The 22,538-nt window shown below is 38.4% G+C and overlaps 1 protein-coding gene across 12 annotated transcripts in view; it reads left to right on the top strand.

Moving 5' to 3' along the window:
• PNPLA4 (patatin like phospholipase domain containing 4) overlaps positions 1 to 22,538 on the top strand; it is a 128,666-nt gene that overhangs the window by 42,281 nt on the left and 63,847 nt on the right. For 4 of the 12 annotated variants that reach the window (XM_068532439.1, XM_068532441.1, XM_068532450.1 and 1 more), the window contains one exon: positions 4,710 to 4,787. The exons of the other annotated variants lie outside the window; for them this stretch is intronic. In XM_068532439.1, the coding sequence (XP_068388540.1) occupies positions 4,710 to 4,787 (78 nt within the window). The remainder of the gene's footprint in view (positions 1 to 4,709; positions 4,788 to 22,538) is intronic. 12 annotated transcript variants of the gene reach the window in all.

Genomic DNA, 22,538 nt, shown 5'->3' with positions numbered 1-22,538 from the left:
TGGGATCTTTCCGGACCAGGGCTCGAACCCATGTCCCCTTCATTGGCAGGCGGATTCTTAACCACTGCACCACCAGGGAAGTCTGTAAATTTCCTACCTTTCTTGAATGTGACCTACTTTATATGGTGATCCAATACCTATATGCATATATTTTATATACACATGTATACATAAATTAAAAAATTAAAAATAATTTCATAAGACAATACTCTCATTATATGTAATTCTTTTTGATATTTTTATCACATTTTCTTAAAAAATATTGTCATGACATTTAAATGATTTCACAGCTGCTAACGAGTCAGGAGCTAGAGTCTGAAAACTCTGTTCTAACCAAATTTTAGAATATCAGAGTCACTGAAGTTCTCAATTTGTGTTTAAAATGCCTTTATTAAAAAAAAAAAAATCACCTTTCAAATATGGCATGGTAGAATAAATAATCAGTGCTATGTTTGAAATATTCATTTCTCCTCTCAGCCTAAGTTCTTAAATATATTTTATCTAACTTTATGGCTGTAGAACATTGTACGGAAATAATTTCTACTCCAAAACCACAGCAGTTTTCTATTAATATATTAATTTACTACCTGCTGTAAGAGGGCTATAAATAAAAATTCCTTAGTTTATTTCATCTATAAATATCGACTGAAATGGTGACAGTAATCCCATAATGGAAGTCTTTACTCAATTAATAATATAACTCAAAAAGTAATTTTTTCAGCCACATTGTGGGTTTTCCAATAGTGACTTTAGCTTTAAACATGTAAATAGTTGATATCTTATATAGGTCATGGTCAGCTTTGAACAGTGATTATATAATCAGTTGGCTAGATTCTGTCTTGAACAATTTAGTATTACAAGCTCATACAATTTTTGTATGAAAGAGTACAGTTGATTTCATTGTCATTTGTTATTTTATACACCAACAATATAATTTGTTATGTTTTACAATGCCTGTACTCTCCTTGTCAGTAAAATATAATCAACTTGCTATTAAAAATGAATGCATATGGAGTTAGAATCAACTCCATATGCAATATGGTAAAATACTTTGCTTAAATATCTTTCTGTAATTCAGGTTTTACACTGATCTATCCCATTTGCTCAGAGGCAATAATTCATTCATTGACATCTATATTATTTTTACAGTGTTATTTAAGTATTGGTATGGCACCAATGTAGTTTCAATGTACATTTCAAAATACCAGTGATCTGCAAGATGTTTACATGCACTAGAAGGACCGGATAGAAGATGTTTCATCTGTTGCTTTCGGGTCTATGCCATCAGTATTGATTGAGAATTTAGTGGGTGCCAGCATCTGTGCTAGATGGTTGAGATGTGAAAGTGAACAAACGGAATAGGTCCCTGACTTCATGGCATATCTGTTTAAAGGGTAAGACAGTAGAAGATAGTAACAAGTAGCTGTGCAAATAAACAAGGTTTAAGAAAGGCATATGGTATTAAATCACAAAAACAAATAGAATAGTGTGCTATAGAATAACAGGAGTGGCCTCAGATAAAGTGTCACCAGTTCTTCCACTGGCATCTTCCTAGGAGTTCAAAACATGGCTCCATTTCCTCAAGGTGTTTTCTTGCCATCTGCTGGGAAGCTACTGTATTTTTGTCATCGTACTGCCGATCTTCCATGTTTTTGTTGTACATAACACCTGCCCAACCACACGCAGGTGCCACTGTGTAGACGTTGTTAGAGATGCCGCCTTGCAGTAGTTTGGTTGTGTCTGTGGGTGGGGTGGTACTGTTGGTGATGGATCTTCTTTGGATGCTTTTCCTCTTGGGTTAGCTTGATAGGGTTTGGGCACAGATAATGCGAAATCAATAATAATAATAATGCATTTTCTTTTTCATGTTGTTGTGTGTGGGTGGTCAGAAATGTTCTGAATGCTGTATCAGAGAGATAGGCATCCATGTCCATACATCTCTCCTTTTACGGCACGACCCCACCCTTTTTTTTTTTTTTTTTTTTTTTTGCTTTATTTTATCAGAATGAACTTTCCTTCTGAAAACAGTCTATTTACTTGTACAGTATTTTTCCATACTGGAAAAAGAAAAATTCAGACAGCCTTAAAAGGGACAACCTCATATTTCATACCTTAATTTAACTGTCGGCAGTTAGCACATTTGCTTCGACATTTAAAAAACACACAAAAATATTACATTTTAGATCGAAAGCTCCTCTTCTTTTATTCCCCCTCTCTCCTGTTTCCCAAAGGTAACAATTGTACTGAAATTGGCCTGTAATAAACACGTATCCATATGCATACACAAACACACATACAGATATAAGAAAATAAAGTATTTCTGTGTGCCTTTTAACATTTATATAATCTCATCATTCAGTGCGTATCCTTTTTTTTTTAACATCTTTATTGGAGTATAATTGCTTTACAGTGGTGTGTTAGTTGCTGCTTTATAACAAAGTGAATTAGTTATACATATACATATGTTCCCATATCTCTTCCCTCTTGCGTCTCCCTCCCTCCCACCGTCCCTATCCCACCCCTCTAGGTGGTCACAAAGCACTGAGCTGATCTCCCTGTGCTATGCGGCTGCTTCCCACTAGCTATCTATTTTACGTCTGGTAGTGTATATATGTCCATGCCACTCTCTCACTTTGTCCCAGCTTACCCTTCCCCCTCCCCATATCCTCAAGTCCATTCTCTAGTAGGTCTGTGTCTTTATTCCCGTCTTGCCCCTAAGTTCTTCATGACCTTTTTTTTTTTTCTTAGATTCCATATGTATGTGTTAGCATACGGTATTTGTTTTTTGCTTTCTGACTTACTTCACTCGGTATGACAGACTCTAGGTCCATCCACCTCACTACAAATAACTCAATTTCTTTCCTTTTTATGCCTGAGTAATATTCCATTGTATATATGTGCCACATCTTCTTTATCCATTCATCTGTCGATGGACATTTAGGTTGCTTCCATGTCCTGGCTATTGTAAATAGAGCTGCAATGAACATTGTGGTACATGACTCTTTTTGAATTATGGTTTTCTCAGGGTATATGCCCAGTAGTGGGATTGCTGGGTCATATGGTAGTTCTAGTTTTAGTTTTTTAAGGAACCTCCATACTGTTCTCCATAGTGACTGTATCAATTTACGTTCCCTCCAACAGTGCAAGAGGGTTCCCTTTTCTCCACACCCTCTCCAGCATTTATTGTTTGTAGATTTTTTGATGATGGCCATTCTGACCAGTGTGAGGTGGTATCTCATTGTAGTTTTGATTTGCATTTCTCTTATGATTAATGATGTTGTGCATTCTTTCATGTGTTTGTTGGCAATCTGTATATCTTCTTTGGAGAAATGTCTATTTAGGTCTTCTGCCCTTTTTTGGATTGGGTTGTTTCCTTTTTAACTCATTTTTCTCACTTGACCTTTTATCGTCAAGATGGATCCCTGCTATAACTGTACGTCAGGCTCAATCCTTTCAACTATTGTATCAACATATCACAATTTCTTTATCCATGTTTCTGTCGATGGACATTTCAGTCATTTCAAGTTTCCAAGCCTCACAAATAACGTTGGTACGACCCTCCTCAGACATGTTTCCTTGTACAATGTGTGTAAAACTCAAGGGTACCTATGCACAGGTGGGGCTGCTGAGTCGTCACAGGTTACACATAGCTTGAACTTGAGTAGATACTGCCAACTCCTCTCTAAGGCAGACGCACCTCTTTCACACACACAGCACTGAGCAAGAAGTCCTACCACTCCTTATTTTTATCGATACTCGGTTTCCTCAGACTTACTAATTGTTTCTAATCCTATTTTTGCTTCAACTTACATTTCCCCGGTTACTAGACAGGTGGACATTTTTAAACAATAGCAACTTTAAAGAATCATAAATATTGGCTATTGAGTAGCAAGTTATCCCCAATCACATGTGAGTCAGTTCCCCCACCTGCTATCCCACCAACTGCCAAGCACTTTCCCTTATACTTCCTATAAACAACGACATTTTCCTACACATGCACAATATAATAAAATCAGGGAATTAATATTGATGTGTGTCCTCAGAGTTGATTCATGTTTCACCAGTTGTCCCAAGAATGTCTTTTATGACAAAAGAACTCAGTTAAGAATCATAGGTTCCACTTAGTCCTCACATCTCTTCAGTTTCCTTCAGTCTAGACCATGTTATAGTCTTCTTTTTTTTTTTTTGTTTTTTTGACTTCATGGACCTGGGAGTTTGGAAAATTATGAGTCTGTTATTATATTAGTTTCCTAGGGTTGCTGTAACAAGTACCACAATCTGGGTAGCTTAGAACAGCACAAAATTATTCTTTCACAGTTCAGTAGACCAGAAGTCCAAAAATCAAGGTGTTGGCGAGGTTGGTTCCTTCTGGAGGCTTTGAGGAAAAAGCTGCTCCAGGGCCTCTCCCCTAACTTCTTGTCGTTACTGGCAATCCTGGGCATTTCTTGGCTTGTGGCAGTATCACTTTAATATCTACCTGTGTCTTCACAGGAGCTTCTTCCCTGTGTGTCTCTGTCCTCTTATATTCCCATAAGGACATCAGTCACTGGACTTAGGACTCTCCCTAAATTTAGGATGATCTCATCTTGATATTCTTAATGAATTATATCTGCAAAGACCTAGTTCCAAATAATGTTACATTCTGAGATGCTGGGTGGACATGAATGTCGGAGGGATATACTATTCAACCCACTACACTTATTTTATAGGATTCCCCTCCTTTGGAGTTTATCTGCTGTGTTCTCGTGATTGGCAGGAAAATCACAGGTGATTTCCTTCTCATTGAGGTAGGTGATGCTACCTTCTCGTTGCATCTTACCAGATGAGAAGCAGCTTAACCTTGGTTAAAAGTGACATCTGCCAAGCTTCTTCCCAATGAGCTTACTCTATTCCCTATTACATTAACTACCTTGTGGGGAAGTATTTTAAAATCACATAAATATCATGTTCTTCACTAAGATTTCCATTTGTTTAGATGTGTATGGACTTGTGGTTTCCTCTTCTATTTAATGGATTATAATCTATGATCATCATGCATTTTTATGCTCACATTTTCCTCAGTTTGGTCAATGGGAGCCTATTTTGGCTGATTCCTCTGTCCTTTTCTTCTTTTTAATTAAAATATAGTTTACAATGTTGGGCCAATCTCTGCTGTACAGCAAAGTGACTCAGTTATACATTATATATATAGTTTTTTATATTATTTTCCATTATGGTTTATCACAGGATATTGAGTATAGCTCCCTGTGCTATACAGTAACACCTTGTTGTTTATCCCTTCTAAACGTAGTAGTCTGCATCTACCAACCCCAAACTCCCAGTCCATCCCTCTCCCTTCCCCCATCCTCCTTGGCAACCACAAGTCTGTTGTGTATGGCTATGAGTCTGTTTCTATTTCATAGATAAGTTCATTTGTGCCAATATTTTGGATTCCACATATGAGTGATATCGTGCGGTATTTGTCTTTCTCTGTCTGACTTACTTAGTATGATCATTTCTTGGTCCATGCAAGTTGCTGCAAATGGCATTATTTCATTTTTTAATGGCTGCATAGTATTCCATTGTATTGGGTTGGCCAAAAAGTTTGTTCCGGTTTTTCCGTAAGATGTTATGGAAAAACCCAAATGAACTTTTTGGCCAACCCAATACATATGTACCACATCTTCTTTATACATTCATCTGTCAATGGACATTTAGGTTGTTTCTATGTTTTGGCTATTTGACAGACCCTCATCACTCTTTGAGCAATTCCTTGCTTTCTGGAACAATACTCTCCCGGCTTATCTTGTCCCTTCTCTGCCCCAGCTCTGGAATCAGCTATTTCTCCAAAGGTTGTAATCCCTTATAGTAGAAGATGGTATTTATATTTATGGTACGTATAAACAAAACTTATCAGCCAAATAACAGTCTTATTGGTGTGATGCAGCTCCCAGGTCCTCTCAGTGAACAGGGATAGGGAATTCGGACGTATATATACGTGTGCATGGACATACCAACATTTACATCTAAGTATATTTATTTCTATGTCTCTGTATCTCTGTATCTATCTATCTAATATATGTAAGCTCTCCTTCTTTGCCAACTTGGTTGTGATGTCTTGCCTGTCCATCATTCAACAATTGGATTTTGATAGTTCAGCAATAAAATTCTAAATTAAGTCACTATGCAAATTGCCAAAAAGAAAAAAAAATTTTTTTGGTCTGATGCATTAATTTGATAACTTTTGCAATATGCATGCTAGATTAATAAAATAGTGACAATTAAGAATAAAAAGAGGTTTCAATAAAAAATCATTCAAAAACATTATTCACAGGCAAATGACAAGCCTATGCCTAGTAATAAAGTGTGAAAGACATTCCATTAAATCAGGAATAAGACAAGTATGCCTGGCATCTCTGCTACTGTGCCTCTGGTTTTGGAAGCTCTAGGAAATACAGAAGCAAAGATAAATAAATAAAGCCTAAGGAAATGTGGAAGAAAATAGCAAAACCAGTATCATTTGTAACTTGTGTCCAGCATTATGCACATGAGGTAACACACCACAGATGCTCAATAGCTGAGTAATGAGTGAATGATTCCAAGATAATCAACTGAAAAAGTATTACAAAAAGTTAAAGAATTCATTAAAAATGCTATAATAGTATACAAAAATTAGTAGTACTTTTATACCAGCAGAATTTAAAAAGTGGAACAGTGAATTCACTGTAGCAAAAAAGATGCATAACCTCTTAAAAACGTGCAAGACATATGAAAACTCTACATATTTGCCTACTTATGTGATAATGACATAAAATCTTCTGAGACAGGAAGATTACACCCTGTGTGGTGTATAGTCTTGTTAAGCTACCCATTTTACAGACTTCGGTCACATGATCAATATTTTTATTTTCAAAATGTGACAAATAGATGGTAACATTCATCTGGCAGAAATGCTCAATGACAGCCAAGAAAGGATAAGTGATTTTTTTTCTTTTTCTTTATATTTTATTTTTTATTAACGTATAGTTGCTTTACAATGTCGTGTTTGTTTCAGGTGTACAGCAAAGTGATTCAGTTATACATATATATGTATGCATCTATTTTTTCAGATTCTTTTGTCTTATAGGTTATTACAAAATATTGAATATAGTTCCCTATGATATACAGTAGGTCCTTGTTGTTTATCTATTTTATATATAGTAGTGTGTATCTGTTAATCCCAACCTCCTGATTTATCCCTCCCTCCCTCTTCCCCTTTGGTAACCATAAGTTTGTTTTCTGTGTCTGTGGGTCTGTTTCTGTTTTGTATGGAAGTTTATTTGTATCATTTTTTTTTTTTTAGATTCCACATATAAGCGATAATCATGTGATATTTATCTATGTCTGGCTTACTTCACTTAGTATAATAATCTCTAGGTCCATCCATGTTGCTGCAAATGGCATTATTTTATTCTTTTTTATGGTTGTGTAAGATTCCATTGTACATATATTACCACATCTTCTTTATCCATTCATCTGTCGATGGACATTTACGTTGTTTCCATGTCTTGGCTATTGTAAATAGTGCTGCAAAGAACATGGGGTACATGTATCTTTTTGAATTATGGTTTTCTCCGGATATATGCCCAGGAGTAAGATTGCAGGATCATATGGTAGCTCTATTTTTAGTTTTTTAAGGAAACTTCGTAACTGTTCTCCATAGTGGCTGTACCACTTTTTACATTCCCGCCACCAGTGTAGGAGGGTTCCTTTTTCTCTACACCCTCTCCAGCATTTGTTATTTGTAGACTTTTTGATAATGGCCATTCTGACTGGTATGAGGTGATACCTCATTGTAGTTTTGATTTGCATTTTTCTAATAAATAGCGATGTTGAACATCTTTTCACGTGCCTACTGGCCATCTGTATGTCTTTTTAGGAGAAATGTCTATTTAGGTCTTCTGTCAATTTTTTGATTGGGTTGTTTCTTTTTCTGATATTGAGTTATATGCGCTGTTTGTATATTTTGGAAATTAATCCCTTGTTGGTTGCATCATTTGCAAATATTTTTTCCCATTCTTTAGGTGGCTTTTGTGTTTTGTTTATGGTTTGCTGTGCAAAAGCTTTTAAGTTTAATTAGGTCCCTTTTGTTTATTTTTACTCTAGGAGATGGACCCAAAAAGATATTGCTGCAATTTATGTCAAAGAGTGTTCTGCCTATTTTTTCCTCTAGGAGTTTTACAGTATATGGTCTTACATTTATGTCTTTAATTCATTTTAAGTTTACTTTTTGTGTATGGTATTAGAGAATGTTCTGATTTCATTCTTTTACATGTAGCTGTCCAGCACCATGTATTGAAGAGACTGTCTTTTCTCCACTGTATATTTTTGCCTCCTCTGTTGTAGATTAATTGACCATAGGTATGTGGGTTTATTTCTGGGCTTTCTATCCTGTTCCATTGATCTATATGTCAGTTTTGGTGCCAGTACCATACTGCTTTGATGACTGTAGCTTTGTAGTATAGTCTGAAGTCAGGGAGCCTGATTCCGCCAGCTCTGTTCTTCTTTCTCAAGATTGCTTTGGCTCTTTGGGGTCTTTTGTATTTCCACACAAATATTAAAATTTTTTGTTCTAGTTCTGTGGAAAATGCCATTGGTAATTTGATAGGCATTGCATTGAATCTGTAGATTGCCTTGGGTAGTATATTCATTTTGACAATTTGAATTTTCCAATCCAAGAACATGGTATATCTTTCCATCTGTGTCATCTTCGGTTTCTTTCATCATCAGCGTCACATAGTTTTCAGAGTACAGGTCTTTTGCCTCCTTGGTAAGTTTATTCCTAGGTATTTTCTTTCTGATGCAATGGTAAATAGGAATGTTTCCTTAATTTCTCTTTCTGATTTTTCATTGTTAGTGTATAGCAATGCAATAGATTTTTGTGTATGAATTTTGTATCCTGCAACTTTACCAAATTCATTGATGAGCTCTAGTAGTTTTCTGGTAGTGTCTTTAGGATTTTACTTGTATAGTATCGTGTCATCTGCAAACAGTGACAGTTTTACTTCTTTTCCAACTTGGATCCCTTTTATTTCTTTTTCTTCTCTGATTGCCATGGCTAGGACTTCTAAAATTATGTTGAATAAAAGTGGCAAGAGTGGACAACCTTGTCTTGTTCCTGACCTTAGAGGAAATGCTTTCAGCTTTTTACTGTTGAGTAATGATGTTAGCTGTGGGTTTGTCATATATGGCTTTTATTATGTTGAGGTAGTTTCCCTCTATGCCAACTTTCTGGAGAATTTTTATCATAAATGCATGTTGAATTTTATCAAAAGCTTTTTCTGCTTCTATTGAGAGGATCATATGGCTTGTATTTTTCAATTTGTTAATGTGGTATATCACACTGATTTGCAAATATTGAAAAATCCTTGCGTCCCTGGGATAAATCCCACTTGATCATGGTGTAAAATCCTTTTAATGTACTGTTGGATTCAGTTTGCTAGTATTTTGTTGAGGATTTTTGCCTCTGTGTTCATAAGTGATGTTGGCTTGTAATTTTCTTCTTTGTGATATCTTTATCTGGTTTTGGTATCAGGGTGATGGTGGCCTCATAGAATGAGTTTGGAAGTATTCCTTCCTCTGCAGTTTTTTGGAAGAGTTTGAGAAGGATGGGTGTTAACTATTCTATAAATGTTTGATAGAATTCTCCTGTGAAGCCATCTGGTCCTGGACTTTTGTTTGCTGGGAGTATTTAAATCACAGATTCAATTTCAGTACTTGTAATTGGTCTGTTCATATTTTTTATTTCTTCCTCTTTTTCTTGGAAGATTGTACCTTTCTCAGAATTCGTCCATTGCTTCTAGGTTGTCCATTTTATTGGCATACAGTTGCTTGTAGTAGTTTCTTATGGTCCTTTGTATTTCTGTGGTGTCGGTTGTAACGTCTCCTTTTTCACTCCTAATTTTATTGATTTGGGCCCTCTCCCTTTTTTTCCTGATGAGTCTGGCTAAAGGTTTATCAATTTTATCTTTTCAAAGAACCAGCCTTTACTTTCATTGATTTTTTTCTATTGTTTTCTTAGTCTCTATGTCATTTATTTTTGCTCTGATCTTATGATTTCTTTCCTTCTGCTAACTTTGGGTTTTGTTTGTTCTTCTTTCTCTAGTTGCTTTAGGTGTAGGGTTAGGTTGTTTGAGATTTTGCTTGTTTCCTGAGGTAACCTTGTATTGCTATAAACTTCCCTCTTAGAACTGCTTTTGCTCACAAGTTTTGATCAAAGAGGACAAAAGAAGAAAGGAAGAAAAAAGACCTACAAAAACAAATCTAGGAAATTCCCTGGCAGTCAAGTGGTTAGGACTTGACACTTTCACTGCCATGGGCCATGATTTGATTTCCTGGTCAGGGAGCTAAGATCCCAAAAGCCGAGTGGCACAGCCAAAACAAAAACAAACAAACAAATCCAAACAATTAGCAAAAATGGGTAAGTAATTTCTTAGTGTCTTTTGTCTGTTTTTCTAAGGAAGCATTAGGGATGTTTCTTATTTAAGGGAAGCCAAATAAAGAGATAATTTTTAGGACAATTAATTATCAAAACTTTTTGTTGCACATGAGGGAACCCCAGTTCAAATGACCTTCAGCCAAAGAGGGTTAAAAGAAAGGGGGAGGAATCACTGGAACATTTGGCACACAGACCAGGCTCTATCTAGAACACACAACTGCCCAGATGAAGTCACCAGGTATTCACTATCTTTAGTACCAGTTCTCCCCAGAAGGTGAGTAAAGTGGCTGCTCTCTGAGCAAAACTTGTATTTTACCGTATTAGTGGCCACAGGGCATAAGGAGAATATTGTTTTTAATAGACGTAATAGAAAATTCCAAGAGGCAATTCTGATTGGGCGTGATTGGGTCACATGCCATCTCTGATGTCCTGTGGGCTTGGGGCTGGATATTCTGACACTTCAGGCTTTGAGGCCATGTTCACCTTTTTGGTATGCGGCTCAAACACTATGGAAAGAGGTAAATACTGAAATATTTTTATTACTGGCTTTTTATAAAGAATAAAATTGATGTTTGCTCAGTAATGCTATTAAAAGAATCTCTTCCTCTAAGGAAGCCAGAGTTGTACATTTTCACCATATGAGTAGTCAACTGTGTTGAATTCAACAGAGAATGTCATTTGAAATACAGATGGGAAAGCCACTGGATGTGACATAGAGACAGACTAGCAGTGAGAGCCTGTTTTGTTGGAGGGATGGGCTCTGGAAAATAATAGCAATGAGTTGAAGAGTGAAAAGAGATGAAAATATGAAAACAAAGTTCTAGTCTTCATTTTGAAATGACAGCTTGTGGAAAAAACCCAATATGTCTTTGAGTAATGATGCTTTAGGCTCCTGCCTTTCAAATTGCGGTCCTGGGGCGTTGCTTAGCAACTTGTTAGAAATGTAGAATCTCAAGGTTCATCCCCAACCTCACAAACAGAGTCTGCATTTTAACTACATTCCCAAGAGATTCATTGAGTCTTGAGAAATGCTTCTTAGATGGTGCATTCCACAGTGATGGGAATAAGAAATTGTTCTGGGAGGGTCGTAAATGGCAGGTTATATACAGTGTTGCTATATTTTATAGACCGATTTTTCCAAGGTGTTTGTTATTAAAGAGATGGAGAGAGGAGAGTAAACTTGAAAGTTAGATGTGTGGATAGATATTATTTTTGGTTGGGGTCAGTAGGGAAATTGGGAAAGAAGTGTCTGGCATCTTTGTCAGCACATGAGGAAGAGCCTGTGAATGGAGGAAAGGAAGAGAACACCAAGAGTGTCCATTTATTGAGCAAGTTTCTGGTGAAAGTTGGAACAGGCTGAGTCGAAGGCACTGGTGCAAGACTGAGAAGGAGCTCCTTTAGAGAATCAAGATCTCAGGCAGGGAGACGTGGACTAAAACAAACAGATTGGTTGGGTAGGAAAGAGAGTGAACAGGGTGTTGTCTTTCATTTCAGAAAAAAAGACAAAGCATCTAAGTGTAGAACAGCTATGTAAAAAAAAAATGTGAGCCTGCCAGACTAGCTGAGATCATTTATTTTGACTATTTGTGAAACCAATAAATTGCTTTGTACCACAATTAAAGAGCCAACACGTGCAAACAGAATAAGGACTCTGATGGTGGGAAATTGGAGATAGGAGAGTGGAAAGTCATGGTGTGAAGGATCCTAGGATGCTAAGAAAGCACTCTGGTGCCAGTGCTGCCCTGGATATGGTTGGATGGAATAACGGATTGGGAGAAATGAGGTGTGGGTCTGGGAGAGAAACATGGAAATACCACAACCGCAGGATGTATTCTTTCTGATGTGAAAGTCCGTAAAACATTCTGTACATAGAACTGTAGTGTTGGTGAGCCAGTTTCTAAACTCATTAGAGAAAACTGCTTTACCTTTGACATTAATAGAAAATGAATATCCAAATTCCATTACCATTTGAGGAAAAAGTCTATTAATAGGTGATAGGATGTTTCTGCAGTAACTTATTTTAATGATTAGTAATGACAGTATTCCTCTTTCTGCCACCAATGGTAGAATCACTTTAGCAGTTTACTTAATAATTTAAAGTTTAAGACTTTACAAAATAGTTTATGTGTTATATTTTTATTGTACCCAAATTTTACAAAAATCAGTTTTCTGATTTTAAACCGAATTTAAATTTTAAACTGATTTTTCTGATTTTAAATTCTATCTATCTATTTATTTATTTATGGATGGCTGTGTTGGGTCTTCGTTGCTGTGCGCGGGCTTTCTCTAGTTGCCGTGAGCGGGGGCTACTCTTTGTCGCGGTGCGCGGGCTTCTCATTGCAGTGGCTTCTCTTCTCACGGGCTCTAGGTGTGCTGGCTTCAGTAGTTGTGGCCTGTGGGCTCAGTAGTTGTGGCTCATGGGCTCTAGAGCGCAGGCTCAGTAGTTGTGGTGCACGGGCTTAGTTGCTCCACCACATGTGGGATCTTCCCGGGCCAGGGCTCAAACGTGTGTCCGCTGCATTGGCAGGCGGGTTATTAACCACTGTGCCACCAGGGAAGCCCTTAAATTAGTTTTAATGTTTCAAAATGTTTCCTAGTGAATTCACTCTTCCGCTGCTCCACTGTGATAACAGTTTTGTTCCCTTCCTCGTCTGCTTAGATATCATGCTTCCCCCAGTCCTTCTCAGAATCGGCCTGTATCCTCACCTTCCACACCATGGAGGAAATAAAATGCATCTGATGGGAACTCCATCCCCTTCTCATAGTCAATCTATTAAATCTTCCTGTACTCATTCCTATTTTCCTTTCCTTCCCTCTTACTAAAATGGAGAGAATGTCCCTCCCCGCCTCATAAACCAAAATTTGTGCATTTAGTTTGTCGCCCCACACCTCTTACCCTTTCAGGGAGCTCTTTCTATCATTCACCTACTCTCTCCTGCATCATCAACCTCTCCCCTTCTCTTTCATACTTTCCATCACCACCAGGCTTCAGTATCTCTCACATGACAAGTGAAAAAAAGTTCTCCAGGGCCCCACTCCCCTTTGAGGCACCACCATTTCTCTCTACTCCCATTCAGAGCCAGACTTGTCCCACCTCCATTGCTTGCTTTCCATAAACCCTTTTCCATCCTAGTCTGGCGTGTGCACCGTCCCTCCATCAAAACTACTCCTGCCAAGTGGAAAGGTGTAAGGAGACAAACCCAGGGGTGTTTTCATTGCTGCTCTTGCTTGATGTCCTGGCAGTATTCCACATGCTCTCTCCCCAAACATGCATGCTCTCCCCAAACATGCGTGCTCTCCCATGGTTTTCCTCCTGTGTCCCTAGATGATGTTCTTAGCGTCCTGTGTTAGCTTTTTTTCCCTTCAACACAACCTCTTAACGTTGGGGCATCTCAGATCATCTTGCGAGCCCTTAGCCTTTCCCACTCACTCTTAGTAGGTCAGTGGATCTACAGATGCGATCAGTTGACGACACCCAAGCTCTAGCTCTGGTCCAGACTTGCCATTATATGACCCCTAGCCCCATTTATCCAACTGCCTATTGAATATGCCTCAACGTGGCGGTCTCTGACACAGCTTAAACTTACCTTTATCCCCACCATGGCTCTGAAACCCTCAGTTATGTTTTTCTTTTTCAAGTCGCACCCACCTCCCATCCAGATGTAGGTTTAAGCATATATAGTCTTCAATTTTACTTATTGTCCTTTGCCTTTTCGTTTTTTCATCTTATTCTTTCAAATGCTGAATTATACCACCTACTTTCCTTTCGACAGTGAACATCTCTTACCAATTAATTCTATTAATAACCAACAAATACTTCCATGGAGTAATCTTCTTTGTGTCATGTTACCTAATTTAAATATTTTTAGATCACATATTTTCAATTATTGATGATATCCTCTGCATTTACAGGATCTTACTGACCATATTCCAGAGGACATTGTATCCTTAGTTTTATCTGTCCTTTACCAACATGTATTTCCAGAGTTTAGTTTTAATCTTATCCATTTCTACTAGCTATAAACAATGTGAGATATTGATGCATCCGTCCTTTTTAATTTTGATAGACCACTGTTTTTACTTTGATACCTAATTTACCTGTATAGCGTTCTTCTAAATATCCATATTTTATTTATATAATCAATAAAGCAAAAGCTTATTAAACAAATTAGATTTCTATTGGCATTTAAACATCGATTGCACACCTAATGAATTTTTCTCTATTTAATTCAAACCACAGTCTGCTGTATCTGATTTTCTTAAATGCTTTAAGCGCTGTATGAGGCAGACACAATACACACATAATATTAAACTTGTGAAAATTGGATTGGTTCACCTAGGCTAATCAGGTCAAAAGTGCTAATAAATTTAAGGGTGTTTCTTTACTTTTATATTCTTATTCCCTCTTACTCATTTTTAGGGTTGTCTTTCTTGTTTTCATCAATTTTACCAACTGTACACGTGTCCAGTGTTTCAATAATGCTACACACCCTAAAGATGAGGAGCATTCTAGCTGCCCATAGTCGAAAGATTTATCAACCAGTTTATTCCTGGTCTAGGTCGTGAGGATTGTTTGCATCTTCCAAGGTGAGGAGTCTACCTGAGTTGATTACTCAGCAAGAGAGGTCCTGCTTTTATAGGTCACTACTGTCCTTTATATAAGGAACTGTCCAAATCACTGCTCCCAGTAGTTGGTCCGTTTTATTTTCTGGTAACCCCAGCTTTTATCCCAAGCTGTCACTTGATCTGGACATCTCAGCTTTTTAGTACAATTCAGTAAAACCTTAACTTAGTACCACTTCACCTTCATTATACAGACTGGAGTGAGCCTTCTTTGCCATTGCTTGTTCTGAGGGGGACCTAGTCAAGCCCAGTTACGTCGGAAAGTTTAGGTCACTGCTGCTCTTCGAAATTACTGTTCGTGCCCGTCTACAGTTTAGTCCTGGGTATTGACTTCTGTGATTATTGATCATTATTATGATGAGATTATCATTCTCGGTGTTTGGTCCCTTAGACTACTAGTACATGCTTATGGTTATCCCTGATGCATACGTACGGAACACATGTCCTGTACTGTTTAAGCTGAAGTACTGCCAGTTCTGTCCCCAGGAGTCTGTCCAAATTCTTGGACGGTGGCAAAAAATAAATTATGAAGTTGCTTTTGATTGCCATCTGCCTAGCTCGAGAAATAGTATCTGAACACCCTCACAGACTATCACCAGCTGCGACTTTAGAACCAGATTGGTCCCTTGGAAATAGAAACAGGTGTTTTACATACCATATATATAGTTAGACAGATGGCATGTTTAGGATAGAGAAGAATACTCCTTACCTACTTATTTTAGTTCCCATTATCTTTCTTGTTCTTCCTGTATAATCTACGACCATCAGTAGAAGGTTGTTTTTGGGAGAACAGTCATGAAAAAGGGAAACAAATTTTTATTTATGGCTTATGAAAATGTAGAAAATTGATGAATACAGAATTATACAAAGCAGAATCGATGGCTATAGAATAATGCAAGGTACTGAATTACTACACATAGGTATTGACACCTGTAGTACCCTTAGTTTTGTACTGGCTAATGTCTTTTGACTGTGGTGGTGTTTTTATAAACGATGTATCTTCATACTCTTGATGAATACTATTTAAAGTTCTGTTCACGTTCTGTACATTTGCCATATCTTTTTACCTCTTATAACACCAGATAATCTGCAACAATACTCACAAAAGTATTGTAGTCCTAAAATTTTGCAGAGGAAAATGTCACTTATTTTTACATCCCCCTTCTACATGCAAAGCATTTCCAAACTGTTATCACGTGGGCTGAAGTATTTCCCCCCTCAGGGTTATTTTGAAGCTAGAGAAGCTTCCGAGCCTGACAACATGCGACGTGTTAGTTTCAGGTGAGTTTACTTCCTTCACACAAAAGTCAGAAGACTTAGTAAAAGAAAAAAAAATATACAGGAAAAACTTTGAGGCTCTCAAGCTACAAGTTTTGCAGTGGATAGCTGCCTTCTACAAAATGGATTCTGAGGGTTTTTAGAATCTTCACATCTGACAGAACACCTTACTTGAAAATATGCCTGGTGTTTTCATTCAGAATGGTATAGGCACATTGGAAAAAAAGTGTATGTACATTAAAAAACAAACAAAAAGTCTTCAAATCATCCCCAATATCCATATATTAGGAATATTCATTATTATCTGTTAGGCATATGATTGTTTCTTTGAGTGTAGAAATAGGGACACAAAAGTACATCTTTTTTTTTAAGCACAAAAATAGATTTGGTTCATACTTTCTATAGAATGTATATTCTCCTGCAACTTTAATTTTTTTCCCCGTTCAGTACCATTTCAAAGAAATCTTTTTTTAAGAAGTTTCTTTACTGAAGTATACTTAATTTACAAATGTGTTAATTTTTGCTGTACAGCCTAGTGATTCAGTTATATACATATACATTCTTTTTCATATTCTTTTCCATTATGGTTTATTAAAGGATACTGAATATAGTTCCCTGTTCTATACAGTAGGATCTTGTTGTTGTGTGTCCATTCTATATATACTGGCTTGCATCTGCTAATCCCGCACTCCCAGTCCTTCCCTACCCCCGCCCCCCTTGACAACCACAAGTCTGTTCTCTGTGTCTGTGAGTCTGTTTCTGTGTTGTAGATAAGTTCATTTGTGTCATATTTTGGATTCCACATATAAGTGACATCATATGGTATTTGTTTCTTTCTGACTTACTTTGCTTACTATGATAATCCATAGGTCCATCCATGTTGATGCAAATGGCATTAATTCATTCTTTTTTATGGCTGAGTAATATTCCATTGCATATATAGATATCTTCTTTATCCATTCATCTGTTGATGGACATTTAGGTTGCTTCCATATCCTGGCTATTGTGAACAGGGCTGCTATGAACATAGGGGTGCATTTATCTTTTTAAATTAGAGTTTTGTCTGGATATATGCCCAGGAGTGAGATTGCTGGATTATATGGTAGTTCTATTTTAAGTTTTTCTGAGGAACCTCCATACTGTTCTCCATAGTGGCTGCACCAGTTTACATTCCCACCAACAGTGCAGGAGGGTTCCCTTTTCTCCACACCCTCTCCAGCATTTGTTACCTGTAGACTTTTTGATAATGGCCGTTGTGACCGGTGTGAGGTGACAACCTCGTCGTAGTTTGTTCTGATTTGCATTTCTCCAATAATTAGCCATGTTCAGCATCTTTTCATGTGCCTCTTGGCCATCTGTATGTCTTCTCTGGAGAAATGTCTATTTAGGTCTTCTGCCCATTTTTTGATTGGCTTGTTTTTGTTGTTGTTGAAGAAATAATTCTTTTGAATTAAGTTGTTAGTTTTAAGTTGCTCTTGTCTGAGTACCCGAACACTGACACGATCATCTCCTACTCGTGGTCCCTTAAGAGTCTCTTCGGTGTTCATGCATCTATCACTGCATGATGCCAATACTTCCATAGGAGAAACCACTACGGGAAGAAGTGCTAGCTCGAAGGGAATAAACAATTGAAACTCTGAAAAGTTCTAGGCGAATTCCCCTTCAAAGAAGGTGGTAGGAAGACACACCCTCTAAACAGCTTCCGAGAACATTTTTCTCCCCACCTTTACTAACAATGGATAGTATCAATCTTTTCAAATTTTGGTGATCATGTAGACCAAAGTAAATGGAACGTGCACCTTGTTTTAATAGAGAGAACATATTAATCTTCTATTGGGTTTGTTTTATCATGTTAAGGACCCATTTTGTCCATATTCAGAAACTCACGCGGTAAGCCATGTGTTCTTTTGGAATTCCTTAGTAATGTGTTTCCTTGCTTCTTGGTCCTGGTGGGAGAGGCGGGGCATTACTCCTTTATTCCATTATTCCTGTTATTCCTTTTCCTATTTCCATAGAGAACAAAACCTCTGCTCCGTGGTTTAAAAGGGATGCCTGCCGGGGACAGACTCGCACTACCTCTTCCTTACTCCTTCTTTCACATCTGTCTCAGAGAACTTTTCTCCAAGGTGATCCCCACATAGAGGGCGTGTGGCGTGGCCCTGGGTTCAGACTCTCATTCATTCCTTTTCTCTCTCAGAAGCTTACCCTGCCTTCAGAGAGAGGCTAACTCACTCCCTCCCAGCTCCTCCTGCCAAATCCACACACAGGAGGCCCACCTCCTTCTGGTTCTCTTCTTTGCGTGAAAGATGTCACAAAGACCATGATTTTTCATGTGTCCAGCTTTGGCAGCTATGTTTGGACCTTGCTCTGCTGGCTCCGGTTTTTCCAAAGGCGGATTCTAAAGTTGGAATGGGGTCGGGGTGCTTGGGAGGTGGAAGATTCTTCAAGGCTAATTCATCCTCGAATACATAAGACATCCTACAATTTGCAGACACAGACTTTATGCCGATCATCACATGAGTTCTTTTGTGTGAGCTTTAGCATATGTCTCCTGTTCTCTTAATTACTAACACCCCCTGGTCCTCAAAATATTTGAGCCAAATATTGTGCTCGTACATGATTAATCTGATTTGTGAAATTCCACCGTATTGGATTTCTTTGTACCCAAAGGGTATCCAACTGGAGGACAGTTTCTACATTGATTCAGACTGTGTATATATAACCAAAAATCATAAGCATGATGTGATATTTGAATTAATATTTCTAATTTTAGATATATTTCTAAAATGAGATCATAAAGAATACTTTTTTACATGACAAAGGGAATTTGCCAGTTTCCCAAAAGGTGCCTAAAATCTGAAGACGACCTTTTGATAAGAATGTTAAATTTCTGTGTAAACAGACATTTCTCCTGGAGCTAGCTCATCTCACAGCCAGTGTGCTATGCATTCTACATAACACTAAAACATCTCTCTCTATCCTTCAGAAGGAAGGCGAGGTATGTATGCCATATTTTTACAAATAGGCTCTGTCAACATGTGTTTAAGTACTAATCAATCAACATTATACACATAATCAGCCTAACAATTTGATATTTGTTTAGGGTTCCTGTAAAATTAACTACTCACAGAAAATTATGAACAGAATTGGAAAGCAGTGCCATGCCCAAGAAGATAATAAATCCAGGTTCTCTGCTAATTTAAATCTTATTCCAAGTGTAGGTAGGATCTGAAGAGGAAGAAATGCAAACGAGATGTTCATAGAACATTCCAGTATTCATTCATTCACTATACATTGACTCCATGCCGAGGTCGCAGGGCATCCCCAAGTACAGCATATAAGCCTGTGGAACACTTTTTGGATGCAAAATTTAAGACCGTATGGAAAAACAGTTTGAGGAACCAAGGTAACAAGTAAATCACTGACCTCTCAGATGGTTACAATCTTTCATTAAAATAAAACAAGCCAGCTTACTGCCTGCAGGGCATGTTAACGGTATTAACATAGAAATAAGGGGAATTCTGTCACTGATTGCCATTTTCCATCTCTTGCTCATGAGATCTGTTCTTCCTTGGGCTTCAAGTTAATGCTTAGAAGTTGCATCCTTTATGGTAAAGGAGGGACATAATTTTCCTGTCTTTTCCTTGAGCCAGGTGTTCTTGGCCTTTCTGAGTTCAAGACTTGCAGTTATTACACTTTGTCTGCTGGTTGCTACTACTGTCCCAGAAGAAATCTGTGACTGCTTAAAATGGACAACCAACCAAGTGCAAACTGCTTTTAACCGACTCAGCCTGCAATTCCAATTTGTCTATAGCCTTAGCTCTGCCCATGCTAATTTTGTGCTGACACATACATGCTCGGTTCCCCTTATTTGTGGTTTTTTTTTTTGGCCACTTGGCTTGTGGAATTTTAGTTCCCTGACCAGGGATTGAACCTGCACCCTCGGCAATGAAAGCACGGAGTCCTAAGCACTGGACTGCCAGGGAATTCCCTCGGTCCCCCTTATTTGGATCTGAGCGTTCTCCCTCCTGACAGACACAGGAAGACAGTTATAAGACCTGGATTTGCTTTCTCTCAGCATCTCCTTTCCCAAGGTCTATTCTAAAAGTCCACTTCTATTTAGGCTTCTTTTTTTTTTTCCCTTATACCCCTCCTCAGGATTTTTAAGCACCTGGTTTGCGTGGCTGTTAATGGGGTTAATGCCTAATTAACCCTGGTAAGAGTGACACTCACCTGCATTGACATTTTCCTTATTGTTAAAAAGGCATACGTAGATTAACTCATATGTGGTAGAATAGTTTTCAAAAAAAAGGGTAGCTTCAAATTAAGGATGGGTCACTCCATGTGTAATATGCACTGTGCCACGTGTAGTAGGGTGAGAAGGGGTACCCAAATGGTGGTACACAGCTCCAGTATTCAAGGAGGTGATAGCTATATTACAAAGAACTCTGGAATACCAGTTGGCATGTAGAAGATAACAAGTTTTGAGAAAAGAAAGCAGCGAGAACTTTCCTGCATGGGTGTGTGTGTGTGTGTGTGTGTGTGTGTGTGTTTTGTGGGCTAGCCTGGCTGGTGAAGACGTACAGGAGAAGAAGACGCAAGAGGACCTCTCTGGGAAGAAGGAACAGGTTGTACAAAGATATCTGGAAGCAGAGCCCAGGCTAATGTGTAATTCGTTTATCTGAAGCGTCTTCTAAATGCTGGATGGTGAACCGCGGGAGATAAGACTAGGGCATGTCCTGGAAATAAACTTGTGCTGGCCTGGCCAGCCCGAGGACCGTGTGAGGACTCCCTGAACAGTGGAAAGACACTGATGATTCCTGAGTGTGGAAGGAGGAAGGCATCACAGTGACATTTCAGGAAGGTAAGTCTGAAATCACCGAGTGGGAACGAAACAAAGACTTAAGGAACCAGTTGCAGAGATGATTATAATTCCGTGAGAGGATTTGAGGGTCTGAATTAAAGTAATGGTGGAGAACAGATATCGCTGAATGTCCTTTTAAAGGCTTCTTAGGAGCATCCAAGAGCTGCAGTGACCCTACGGATCCATCCACAGAGGGATGCATAAAGAAGATGTGGTGTATATGCACAATGGAATACTACCCAGCCATGAAAAAGAATGAAATAACGCCATTTGCAGGAACATGGATGGACCTTGAGATTATCATACTAAGTGAAGTAAGCCAGGCAGAGAAAGACAAGTATCTCATGATATCACTTACATGTGGAATCTAAGAAAAATTATACAAATGAACTTATTTACAAAACAGAAGCAGACTCACAGACATAGAAAACAAACTTATGGTTACCAAAGGGGAAGAGGTGGGGAGGGGTAAATTAGCAGTTTGGGATTAACAAATACACACTATTATATATAAAATAGTCAACAAGGACCTACTGTATAGCACAGGGAACTCCACTCAATACTCTGTAATGACCTATATATATGGGAAAAAATTCTGAAAAAGAATTGATACATGTATATGTATAACTAAATCACTTTGCTGTACACCTGAAATTAACAAAACATTGTAAATCAAGTATACTCCATTATAAAATAAACCTTTTTTCTAAAAACTAAAAAAAAAAAAAGACCCTATGGCATTGCCGGACTAGTCATTTTGGGGAAGAGCCAAAACCCAGAGAAATCAGGTGAGTGAGTGTTGGAGCTTTCAAGCTGCTTTGGCTCAAGAGACGATGGGCTATGACCCCTCATTTGGGTTTGGGTTTCAGTGGCGCCTTCACCCTACCCTTGGGGCCTGGAGTCTCTAAGTTCGAGCCTAAGGTAGATGCAACTCAGAACTGAACCGGCCAAATCCCACTCCAACCTCAGCACCGCACAGAAGGCTGCTCTGGGCCAGAGCAGAGGAAAAGAGGAAGGACAGGATAAACAACGACGACCATGCGTCCTTGGGAAACTGGGGTCTGGGTGGCGTAGATTTGCTTTTGTACAAATGCAAAGTGGGTACTGTTGGCATCTGGCAGAAAATAACCCAGTTGGGAGCTCGGGGAGAAAGGTTAGATTTGAGGACTCTATTTAGGCTGTGTTGCCACGGATAGAACTGTGGGAGGGGTGAGAGTTCTGAAGGAGTTGGGGGGACACACTCAACCAGGAGAGGACCAGACCCAAAGATGCGACAGGAGGGGCAGAGATGAAGGATAAGGAGACAGACAGGGCGTG

The sequence above is a fragment of the Eschrichtius robustus genome, chromosome X (assembly GCF_028021215.1).
Source record: "Eschrichtius robustus isolate mEscRob2 chromosome X, mEscRob2.pri, whole genome shotgun sequence".
Classification (NCBI taxonomy): Eukaryota; Metazoa; Chordata; class Mammalia; order Artiodactyla; family Eschrichtiidae; genus Eschrichtius; species Eschrichtius robustus.
This window is presented reverse-complemented; position numbering and strand designations above follow the sequence as displayed.